Source organism: Podarcis filfolensis, assembly GCF_964270895.1.
Source record: "Podarcis filfolensis genome assembly, chromosome: 18".
NCBI classification, from domain to species: Eukaryota; Metazoa; Chordata; class Lepidosauria; order Squamata; family Lacertidae; genus Podarcis; species Podarcis filfolensis.
Genome location: NC_139622.1, coordinates 8,148,109 through 8,159,511, shown reverse-complemented (window position 1 = coordinate 8,159,511; position 11,403 = coordinate 8,148,109). Strand labels below are relative to the sequence as shown.

The 11,403-nt window shown below is 51.0% G+C and overlaps 1 protein-coding gene across 3 annotated transcripts; it reads right to left on the bottom strand.

Annotated features, from left to right (window-relative positions):
• Positions 1-1,614: 1,614 nt before the first annotated feature.
• Positions 1,615-10,780, bottom strand: LOC310753430 (uncharacterized protein). Of its 3 annotated transcripts, none has more exons than XM_083594733.1 (4): positions 10,729-10,780; positions 8,422-9,285; positions 3,956-4,169; positions 1,615-2,215 (listed from the first exon to the last, which is right to left on the bottom strand). In XM_083594733.1, the coding sequence occupies exons 2-4, from the start codon at positions 9,248-9,250 to the stop codon at positions 2,014-2,016; spliced, it is 1,245 nt and encodes a 414-aa protein (XP_083450859.1). In that variant the 5' UTR covers positions 9,251-9,285; positions 10,729-10,780; the 3' UTR covers positions 1,615-2,013. The 3 variants fall into 3 exon arrangements, with proteins under 3 accessions (XP_083450859.1, XP_083450860.1, XP_083450858.1); XM_083594734.1 differs by lacking the exon at positions 10,729-10,780 and adding an exon at positions 9,780-10,129; XM_083594732.1 differs by lacking the exon at positions 10,729-10,780 and having other exon boundaries at positions 8,422-9,326.
• Between the last annotated feature and the right edge of the window lie 623 nt (positions 10,781-11,403).

The following is an 11,403-nucleotide window of genomic DNA, read 5'->3' as shown; positions in this document are numbered from 1 at the left end:
TTTTGTGTGTTTGTGATTTAGGGGTGCAGTTTGCGTTTTTAAATGGGACGCGGGTGGTGCTGTGGTTTAAACCACAGAGCCTAGGACTTGCCGATCAGAAGGTCGGCGGTTCGAATCCCCGCAACGGGGTGAGCTCCCGTTGCTCGGTCCCTGCTCCTGCCAACCTAGCAGTTCGAAAGCACACCTGTGCAAGTAGATAAATAGGTACCGCTCCAGCAGGAAGGTAAACGGCGTTTTCGTGCGATGCTCTGGTTCTCCAGGAGTGGCTTAGTCATGCTGGCCACATGACCCGGAAGCTGTACGCCGGCTCCCTCGGCCCATAAAGCGAGATGAGCACCGCAACCCCAGAGTCTTCTGCGACTGGACCTAATGGTCAGGGGTCCCTTTACCTTTACCTTGCATCTTTAAGTTTTGCGGGTTGTTTATTATTGCTTGTATCTCGAAGGTTTGTGCCAGAGCACACCTGGTAGCGCTTACCAAAGGGAACTGCCCTCTGCACATGCTCGGTGACATTTCTTTTACTGCTATCCCTGCCCGCTGCAGGCCAAGGCTTCTGGTATTCCTCGAGTCCTTGCTTTGATGGTCCATTTCTGAAAATGGAAAAAGCCTCTGGGTTCACCCTTGACTTGGGAGCTTCCTTTGGGCTTCCAGTTTTCGATATGGGAGTGGGAGGGAACAGCAACACTTTGCATATGCTCAAAAGCACTATGAACAATCACATTGCTGGAAGGGGACTTCATACGTCATCGATTTTTAACCCGTTATCAATACAGGACATTCGAGTGCGGAAAAGTAAATACCGTATTTTTCGCTCTATAAGACGCACCCAACCACAAGATGCACCTAGTTTTTGGAGAAGGAAAACAAGAAAAAAAAATATTCTGAATCTCAGAAGCCAGAACAGCAAGAGGGATTGCTGTGCAGTGAAAGCAGCAATCCCTCTTGCTGTTCTGGCTTCTGGGATAGCTGCGCAGCCTGCATTCGCTCCACAAGACGCACACACATTTCCCCTTACTTTTTAGGAGGCTAAAACTGAGTGTTATAGAGCAAAAAATACAGTACTTATCTCTGCACGTTCCCCAGAGGCTCGATTTAAATCCATTCTTATTTATGGAAGACATTTTCCCCTTATGACATCAGATGTTTCATAGGCTCACAGAAGTGTAGAGTAGGAACTGCCCCCTGAAGTTCATCTGATCCAATCCCTTTGCAATGCAGGAACCTTTTTTGCAAAGAGAAATTTCATAGAATAGTAGAGTTGGAAGAGACCCTGAAGAAAATCTAGTCCAACCCCTTTGCAATGCAGGAATACGCAGCTGCCCCACCCGGGAATCGAACCTGCGACCTTGTTATCACCACCACGCTCTCACCAACTCAGCTTTCCACGCTCAGTTGGCAGACACCCCTGTGCCTTGTGTATACAGTGGTACCTCTGGTTGCGAACAGGATCCGTTCCGGAGGCCCGTTCGCAACATGAAAAGAGCACAACCTGCAACGGCGCGTCTGCACATGCATGGGTTGCGATTTGCCGCTTCTGCACATGCGCGTGATGTCATTTTGCGCTTCGCACGCACAAGCGGCGAAACCCAGAAGTAACCTTTTCTGGTACTTCCTGGTCACCGCAGAACGTAACCTGAAAGAATGTAACATGAAGCGGATGTAACATCAGGTATGACTGTACCAGGAAGCGTCGAAAAATCCCCTGCATGTGGAAATTCAGTATTTCGGGGGGGGGGGGGGAGCTCCAGCCTAGCTTCCTTTTGAAATGCTAACATTTGCCTTTTTAAGGGAGGAGCATTTGACCCTGCCTGCAAATTTAGTCCTTTCTTGCAAAGCCACTGGGATTTTGCAAACAAACCCCGTGTTTCGAAGCAGATGGCTGGTCTCTTTTAAGTCCTCCTGGAGTTGACCCAGAAACTTAGAGGGGTGTTGCAGAGTTGCTGGTTTTTTGCAGGGATGGGGAACTTGAGAAGGGGGTGGGGGGCAGAGACAGTTTTGTAGGCACCTCGTCCCTCATCTCTTGGGCACAGTCAGTTCGAGCGTCGGAGCGGATGTGTTGCGGACGTCGGGCAAGGCAGCGAACAGGAACCCCAAGCCCAGGTGGTAGAGGCAGAAGAGGTTGTAGATACTCATGGCGACTGTCGGGAAGAAGGAGAGGCCGAACCCGAACCCACGGTATGTGCTACAGAGGTGCAGGCAGGCCCAGTAGCAGCACCTGTGAAGCGAAGCACAGCAAAGAAGAAATTCTCAATCAGCGTTTCCCAAATTTGGTTCTCCGGTTGTTTGGGGACTACAATTCCCATCATCCATGGCAGCCGGTCTTGCTAGCTAGGGATGATGGGCGTTGAAGTCCCCAAACAGCTGGAGACCCAAGTTTGGAAAACCCTGTTCCAAAAGGTCAAAAAGAGAACCGAACTTGAAGGTAACTAGAAGTCATTCAGGTTCCTACCCCCAAGCAAACTTTGCTCACGTTCAATTCACCCAGCAGCTTTCAGGAGAAGTTCAGAGATTTCTGAACCGGATCGGCAAACTTCGATAAACTGAACCGGTTTGTTCCTATTCAGGGCTTTTTTTCCAGCTGGAACTTGCCGGAACTATCGGATGAGTGCCTTTGCCATTCTGATAAATAGCACTGAATTAGCGGCATTCGTTAAATGCAGAATGTCGCCATTAGCAAAATCAAACAAGGCTGCTCACAGTGGAACCTCGGAAGCCGAACGCCTTTCAACTGGAATGTTTCGACTCCGGGACGATCGAAAACCGGAAGTGATTGTTCCGGTTTTCGAATGATTTTCGGAAGCCGAACGTCCAGCACGGCTTCCAGTTAATAATAATAATAATAATAATAATAATAATAATAATAATAATAACAATTTATTATTTATACCCCGCCCATCTGGCTGGGTCCCCCCAGCCACTCTGGGCGGCTTCCAACAGAACACTAAAATACAATAACCTATTAAACATTAAAAGCTTCCCTAAAGAGGGCTGCCTTCAGATGTCTTCTAAAAGTTTGGTACAGTGGTGCCTCGCAAGACGAAATTAATTCGTTCCGCGAGTCTTTCCGTCTTGCGATGTTTTTCGTCTTCCGAAGCACGGTCCGCCACAACTGCGCCTCTTCAAGCGGCCTAGCGAACAAACTCGCAAGACGTTTTCATCTTGCGAAGCAAGCCCATGGGGAAAACCGTCTAGCGAAGCAACGCAAAAACCGAAAAACCCTATCGTCTTGCGCGTTTTTCATTTTGCGAGGCATTCGTCTTGCCACTGTAGTTATTTTTCTCTTTGACATCTGGTGGGAGGGCGTTCCAGTTCCAGTGAGGGCGAGAGCCAGTGTGGTGTAGTGGTTAAGAGCAGTAGTCTTGTAATCTGGGGAACTGGGTTCGAGTCTCTGCTCCTCCACATGCAGCTGCTGGGTGACCCTGGGCCAGTCACACTTCTCTGAAGTCTCTCAGCCCCACTCACCTCACAGAGTGTTTGTTGTGGGGGAGGAAGAGAAAGGAGAATGTTAGCCGCTTTGAGACTCCTGAAGGGGAGTGAAAGGCGGGATATCAAATCCAAACTCTTCTTCTTCTTCTTCTTCCACAGGGTGGGCGTCACCACCGAGAAGTGTTTTGTTGGAAGCCGCCCAGAGTGGCTGGGGAAACCCAGCCAGATGGGCAGGGTATAAATTACAAATTACTATCATTATCATTATCATCATTATTCCTGTGTTGCTCTTAAAAGCGGGACTGCTTTCAGAACAATGAGGTCTGGGAACTTGGATTTTGTTTTTAGAGGGCAGGCTGCAATCTCTTTGAGAGGTACGTTCCTGTCGGGCAAAACCCCTGGACGAAAAGTGCAGAGCAGGATTTTCGGAGGTTGCCTAGCCTGGAGATTTGAGGGTTTGGCCCCGAGAAAGGTCCCAAGGGCCAGGCAGAGATGCCTAGGGGCCGCAGTCCCCGACCCTGCACCTCACCTTCCAACAGCAAAGAGCCCCACGAGGATCGGGATGAGACCCAAGTACTCCTGGGGGAGGAAAGTCGCCGTCACCACCACGTTGAGGGCAAAGACGGAGAGCTGGTCCACGGAGCCCACGACAAAAAGCTGGTGGAGCAGGAAGGGCCGAGAGCGAGTGCCCAGGGGGCCGACGTTGTCCAGGCACAAGGCAGAAAGAGCCCTCAGAGCAATGCCTGCAGCCAGGAGAGAAAGGAGGGCAGTTTTTTTCGGAGACCGTTTCCAGTTCAGCAGCATCGGAGTGAAATGGGAATACAGTGGTACCTTGGGTTAAGTACTTAATTCGTTCTGGAGGTCCGTTCTTAACCTAAAACTGTTCTTAACTTGAAGCACCATTTTAGCTAATGGGGCCTCCTGCTGCCACCGCACGATTTCTGTTCTCATCCTGAAGCAAAGTTCTTAACCTGAAGCACTATTTCTGGGTTAGCGGAGTCTGTAACCTGAAGCGTATGTAACCTCAAGCGTCTGTAACCCGAGGTACCACTGTATATCAGACTATAATGATACACTGGGTGAGAGACTTTGGGTACAATATACAACTTACAGCTTGGGAGAAGTTATGAAAACGGGATTTAAAGTTCACGGCGTGTTATACAGTGGTACCTCGGGTTACATACACTGTGACGTGTTTTCGAACTGCTAGGTTGGCAGGAGCAGGGACTGAGCAATGGGAGCTCACCCCGTCGCGGGGATTCGAACCGCCGACCTTCTGATCGGCAAGTCCTAGGCTCTGTGGTTTAACCCACAGCGCCCAAATACAGGTGGTAAAGGTAAAGGGACCCCTGATCCAGTCACAGACAACCCTGGGTTTGCGGTGCTCATCTTGCGTTACTGGTTGAGGGAGCTGGCATTTGTCCGCAGACAGTTTTTCCAGGTCATGTGGCCAGTAGGACAGAGCCGCTTCTGGCGAAACCAGAGCAGTGCATGGAAACACCTCGAGATCTTTGGAAGCTGAAGATGGCATATAGATGTAAGAAATTAAAAAGTTTTGTCTTTTTATATTGTGATTTTATGTTGCATCCTCCCTGAGACCTACAGGTATAGGGCGGTATATCAATTTAAAATACTATTATTATTATTATTATTATTATTATTATTATTATTACTACTACTACTACAGTGGTACCTCGGGTTACATATGCTTCAGGTTACATACGCTTCAGGTTACATACGCTTCAGGTTACAGACTCCGCTAACCCAGAAATAGTACCTCGGGTTAAGAACTTTGCTTCAGGATGAATTAATTAAGATCCATCTTCATAAACATATTATTTGACTTCCTCAAACCTCTTCCATTTGAATTTCTTAGTAATTATATATAGCAGTTTCCTAGATCATTATTTCATAAACTATATCACAGTCATCATCATATTTCCTAACTTTTCTTTTCATACATTTTCTTATTTATATATTTAATCCCAATTTTAATCCTAGGCCTAATTGATTCTTTCAAGTGATTACAGTGGTACCTCGGGTTACATACACTTCAGGTTACATACGCTTCAGGCTACAGACTCCGCTAACCCAGAAATAGTGCTTCAGGTTAAGAACTTTGCTTCAGGATGAGAACAGAAATTGTGCTCCGGCGGCGCGGCAGAAGCAGGAGGCCCCATTAGCTAAAGTGGTGCTTCAGGTTAAGAACAGTTTCAGGTTAAGAAGGGACCTCTGGAACAAATTAAGTACTTAACCTGAGGTACCACTGTACTACTACTACTACTACTACTACTAATTTAATAGAAGATTTGGTGACAGTGCTGGGAGTTTCCAGACACCTCTATTCCCCTTACAGAGCTATAATGCCCAAATTTGCCTGGGGAAAGAGAGGGTCCGATTGTTAAACCACTCTGAGAATTACCGGTACATCTCCACAGCAAAGGGGACAGCTCCCAGCAGCCTTGACAAACCAGCCTCGCCCATTCATTTCAGTGGGTCTACTCTGAGTCGGGCCAGAGCTGCCTGCAACCTGGGACTTTCAGCCTCCAAGATAAATAGCCCACGTTGCTTTTTGCAACGTTCGGAGGAATCACGGCTTGAAAGCTGCCCACTTTGCAAATTGTTCTGTCCGCTCCTCCAAACGTCCCATTAAGACAGGAATGCTCAGCTTGGGGGAAGAAATCTCTGCGTTTGGACCCCCGCAAATAACACCCCGTCCTCTGTTTGCAGAAATAACAGCAGGTGGCTGGAATGGTTTTCTCTTTCTGCCTTAATGGAAACAAAGATGGGAAAGGTGATAGGGTGGACAAGAATCTCAGCCGCCCCAAACGCATTGAAGAAGAGTTTGGATTTGATATCCCGCTTTATCACTACCCTAAGGAGTCTCAAAGCGGCTAACATTCTCCTTTCCCTTCCTCCCCCACAACAAACACTCTGTGAGGTGAGTGGGGCTGAGAGACTTCAGAGAAGTGTGACTGGCCCAAGGTCACCCAGCAGCTGCAGGTGGAGGAGCGGAGACGCGAACCTGGTTCACCAGATTACGAGTCACCTCTCTTAACCACTACACCACACTGGCTCCACACTGGGACCCATTGGGTTAGAGAATTACTGGTGTACATTTCTGGGCACCATTCAAAGTGTTGGTGCTGACCTTGGAAGCCCTAAACGGCCCTGTATCCCTGAAGGAGCGTCTCCACCCCCAACGTCCAGCCCGGACACTGAGGTCCAGCTCTGAGGGCCTTCTGGCGGTTCCCTCATTGCGAGAAGCAAAGCTACAGGGAACCAGGCAGAGGGCCTTCTTGGTGGTGGCGCCCGCCCTGTGGAACGCCCTCCCATTAGATGGCAAGGAAATAAACAGCTATCTGACTTTTAGAAGACATCTGAAGGCAGCCCTGTTTAGGGCAGTTCCCTCCCTGTGAGAAGTGAGGTTACAGGGAACCAGGCAGAGGGCCTTCTCGGTGGTGGCGCCCGCCCTGTGGAACGCCCTCCCGTCAGATGTCAAGGAAATAAACAGCTCTCTGACTTTTAGAAGACATCTGAAGGCAGCCCTGTTTAGGGAAGCTTTTAATGTTTGACGTTTTATCGTGTTTTTAATATTCTGTTGGGAGCCGCCCAGAGTGGCTGGGGAGACCCAGCCAGATGGGTGGGGTTATAAAGAATAAATTACAGTGGTACCTCGGGTTACAGACACTTCAGGTTACAGACTCCGCTAACCCAGAAATAGTACCTCGGGTTAAGAACGTTGCTTCAGGATGAGGACAGAAACCGCGTGGTGGCAGTGGGAGGCTCCAGTAGCTAAAGTGGTGCTTCAGGTTAAGAACAGTTTCAGGTTAAGAACGGACCTCCGGAACGAATTAAGTACTTAACCCAAGGTGCCACTGCATTATTGTTATCAAAAGGCAAGTGAGAACGGGGGTGGGGGGTGACGGAAGGAGAGAGAAATGGGGGTGATCAAAAGCAGGGGGTTCGAAAGAGGGAGCTAAAGTTGGCGCAGCAATAAAACTGCTCGCACATCTGCAAAGCTAAGCAGGGTCAAATTTGATGTAGGGTGTGTGTGTGTGTGAGAGCCATGTGCTAAGATTCCTGCATTGCAGGGGTTGGACTAGATGACCCCCAGGTGTCCCTTGCAACTCTGCCGTGCTGAGATCCTGCAAAAAGAGAGAGGGAAGGATGTAACGCGAGAGAAAGGGCGGCAAAAGGAGAGGAGGAGATGAAAGGGAGAGGCGGGAAGAAAGGTTGCGCCACCCAACTCTGGCAAATGAACACAGAGAATTTGGCCCTTGAAAGAGAATGCTTTTGTGGAGCCTGAGATGGGAGCTTATGTCCCTAGGGCACACCTGCGGATTTGGAACAGGTCTCCGCAAAAAGGTCTCCACCTTGTCCTCATTATGGTGTCAAGGAGATAAATAGCTTTCTGACTTTTAGAAGACATCTGAAGACAGCCTTGTTTCCCCTCCAACATTTCCCCGATGAAAATAGGGACGTCCCCGGGATCAAATCAGAAACCGTGGCGGCTTCTGTAAATTTGGGACTGTCCCTGCAAAATAGCGACATTAGGAGATAATAATAATAATAATAATAATAATAATAATAATAATAATAATTTATACCCCGCCCATCTGGCTGGGCTTCCCCAGCCACTCTGGGCGGCTTCCAAAAAAATATTAAAATACTGTAATACATCATTAAAAGCTTCCCTAAACAGGGCTGCCTTCAGATGTCTTCTAAAAGTCTGGTAGTTGTTGTTCTCTTTGACATCTGGTGGGAGGGCGTTCCACAGGACGGGCACCACCACCGAGAAGGCCCTCTGCCTGGTTCCCTGTAACTTGGCTTCTCGCAGGGAGGGAACCGCCAGAAGGCCCTCGGAGCTGGACCTCAGTGTCCGGGCAGAATGATGGGGGTGGAGATGCTCCTTCAGATATACTGGACCGAGGCCGGAGAGTCTGCACCTTCTGTTTGCTGCTCCCCCAACCCCCCAAAACACACATGTTTTACCGAGGAGAACAGGCAGCCCAGCGACCGGCAGGCAGCGAAGAGCCAAGGTGACCCGGCTGGCAAGATCCGGGCAGGCAGGGGCTGGCAGCGGAAGGAAGTAGTAGCTTCCATAGAGGAACCACGGAGCCAGGAGGAGGGCGACGAAGGCCGAGGCCACGGCTTTCATGCGCTCGCTGGAGCAGGCCTGCCGACCCCCGCTGCCCTCCAAGCGGGCGGTCAGCTCTCCTGAGGAGCCGTGGTGCAAAACCGGGCAGGCGCCGTCTCCCGTGTCCAGCCAGGGCTGGCGTTCGCTGGGAGGCTGACCGGTCAGCATGAGGGTCCCGGTTTGGTCGCCTTCTGACCTTTGCTCGGGATCAGGAAGGGGGCAGCGTGGCACGACTTGAACGGAGTCCAAAAAGGACGTCTCTTTGGGCAAGCGGGGGGCCGCAGTGTCGGCCCCAGGCATGGGGGGCTGCCCCACGTCGCTCTCTTCTGGGGCCTGTGGAGGAGGGAGCCTGGGTTGACCCAGAGGGTCTGGGAAGGCTTGGCCAGGGAGAGGTCTGGGAGAGGTCATCCCTTCTTCCTCTTCTTCCTCCTCTTCTCCTTCTTCTTCTTCTCCTTCTTCTCCTCCCTCCTCTGTTTCAGTAGAATGCAGCTCCTCCAGAGACGATTCAGGGCTGTCCGAGATGGGTGCCATTGAAATCTGGGTGTCAAGGTCCAGAAATGGCGAGAAAGAGAGGTGGCTCGGGTCAATGTCTCGGAGCTGGCCGATGATATTGGCAAGGGAATCTCGGACGCTGTCAAACTCCTTCAGCTGACAGGGGCTGGCAGGGCTCCTTGTGGTCGCCATGGTAGGGAGAGAGGGTGAGCAATGGGCGAGGGTGTCTGGAAAGAAGACGGCAAAGGCATGACCTAGCATCCTTGAATAATTGCCTGGCCCCTTCCCCAATGCTACTGCCTCCTGACATTTCAACCCCCCCGCCCCCAGAATCTACTTATTTATTTTTACTCATTGAATTCATAGGAGGGACGCGGGTGGCGCTGTGGGTTAAACCACAGAGCCTAGGACTTGCCGATCAGAAGGTTGGCGGTTCGAATCCCCACAACAACGGGGTGAGCTCCCGTTGCTCGGTCCCTGCTCCTGCCAACCTAGCAGTTCGAAAGCACGTCAGTGCAAGTAGATAAATAGGTACCGCTCCGGCGGGAAGGTAAACGGCATTTCCGTGCGCTGCTCTGGTTCGCCAGAAGCGGCTTAGTCATGCTGGCCACATACCCGGAAGCTGCACGCTGGCTCCCTTGGCCAGTAAAGCGAGATGAGCGCCGCAACCCCAGAGTCGGCCAAGACTGGACCTAATGGTCAGGGGTCCCTTTACCCTTACCTATGGCATAAATGCAGCTGTCTTCCACCTCCAAGCACTTGACCTCTTTCTCTTGCCCACAAATGCTGAGGAGGAAATAAATGCAGCCCCCCCTCCTATAGATCCAAAATACAAGGATTTCCCCACTTCTTAGGAAGGGTTTTTGCCAAAAACAGGGATCTGATCTCTCTCGGCCTCTGCCACTCCCCCCCCCAAAAAACCGGCAAAAAATCCTGTTGAGGAGGGTTTTCTGTTTGATGCCTTAAAAGTACAGCAAAAGTGGGGAGCGCGGTTGCAAAACCCCCCAATCTGTCACCGACTCCCCATTCCAAGAACAACCCTCCCATGTTTGATTTGTTGCTTTTAACCCCCCCCCAGCGCCCCAGCCAAGGTGGGCCCCCATCTGGGCTAAACAGCACCCACATTTTCTGCCACCCCAGATCCTGCCCGCCCCACACATCCCCCCTCTCCAAATCAACCCCACACCGACACCCCAAGACTCAAGCGGTGAACCCCCAAACCTCGAAGGACCCCCAACCAACACTATTCTCTTCCTAGCCCAGCTCTTTTCTGTGTGCTGCCCCCCAAAAAATTATCCACCCCCCCAATCAGCCTATCTCCTTCATAGCAGCCCCTCAAATCTCGGCCTCTTAACCCCTAAGAAAACAAGATAAATTCCTTCTCCAACTTTCGGGGGCCCCCACTCCAGAAGTCCCCCACAATACAATGGTACCCCCCAGTTTTTACTTCCACAAACAGCCCTCCCCAAATTCACCCTACCAAACACCACGCACTTTATTGAGCTTCACCTCCCCCCATCCAAAAAAAAATATCCTCCCTCTCCTGGCACCCCAGATCTCTCCCCCCTCTAGATTACGCCCTATTATTTGAGATCTCTTCCCTCACCATGCGGCTCCCCCCCAATCGCTACCTCCTATTTTACGGGCGCCCCCACCCCAATTTTCTTTACCCGTCTGCGCGCGCTTCTCCGGGTTCCGCTAGAAAAAAATTGTATTAAAAAAACCTGCTACAAACTTTCACTGATTCGTACTCTGTCCCGCCTCCGCCCCCCCCGCACATCTGTTCCTAGAGGCTCCGCCCCTGCCCCCTCCCACCAGCCAATCGCTGCTCTCAAAGGCCAAGCGGCGGCGGGCCCCCCCCCTTTATCAATGCATTCCAAAGCCCCTTCCCCCTCTGGCTGGGAGCCCGGAGGGGGCCGGGGCCGGGGGGGGGGGACTAACTTCATTCATGGGGTGTTAACACAAAGAGAGGGTCCTGGGGAGGGGATGGGGTCTGAGCGCAAGAGTCTGGGAGGCTTGCAAGGGTTAAATTGCAATTTGGGGGGGTCTTCCCTTTCTGTGAATCTAGAAGGCTCCTTTAAGGAGCGGGAGGGGGCGCTAATTATAGGAGCCAACTCCTAGGGCAAGCATCCCTTCAACCCCCCCAATAAAATATTGGGGGGGGGGGGCAAAGTTGATGGCCTGTTGTCTTTGCCCATGGAGTTTTCTTGGCAGGGCTACTGGAGTGGCTTGCCGGTTCCTGCTCCAGGTGGATCACGTTTGGTCAAAACTCTCCACTATGACCTGTCCCTCTATGGGTCATGGCTCATAGCTTCTCTGAGTTATTCAAGCCCCTTCGCCACAAA

Coding starts and splice junctions, on each gene's coding strand:
- LOC310753430 (XM_083594732.1), bottom strand. CDS start 9,319: ATGCTAGGTCATGCCTTTGCCGTCTTCTTTCCAGACACCCTCGCCCAT. Junction 4,170..8,421: donor TGGGCTGCCTGTTCTCCTCG/GTAAAACATGTG, acceptor TCCTGGCTGCAG/GCATTGCTCTGAGGGCTCTT. Junction 2,216..3,955: donor GGGCTCTTTGCTGTTGGAAG/GTGAGGTGCAGG, acceptor TTCGCTTCACAG/GTGCTGCTACTGGGCCTGCC.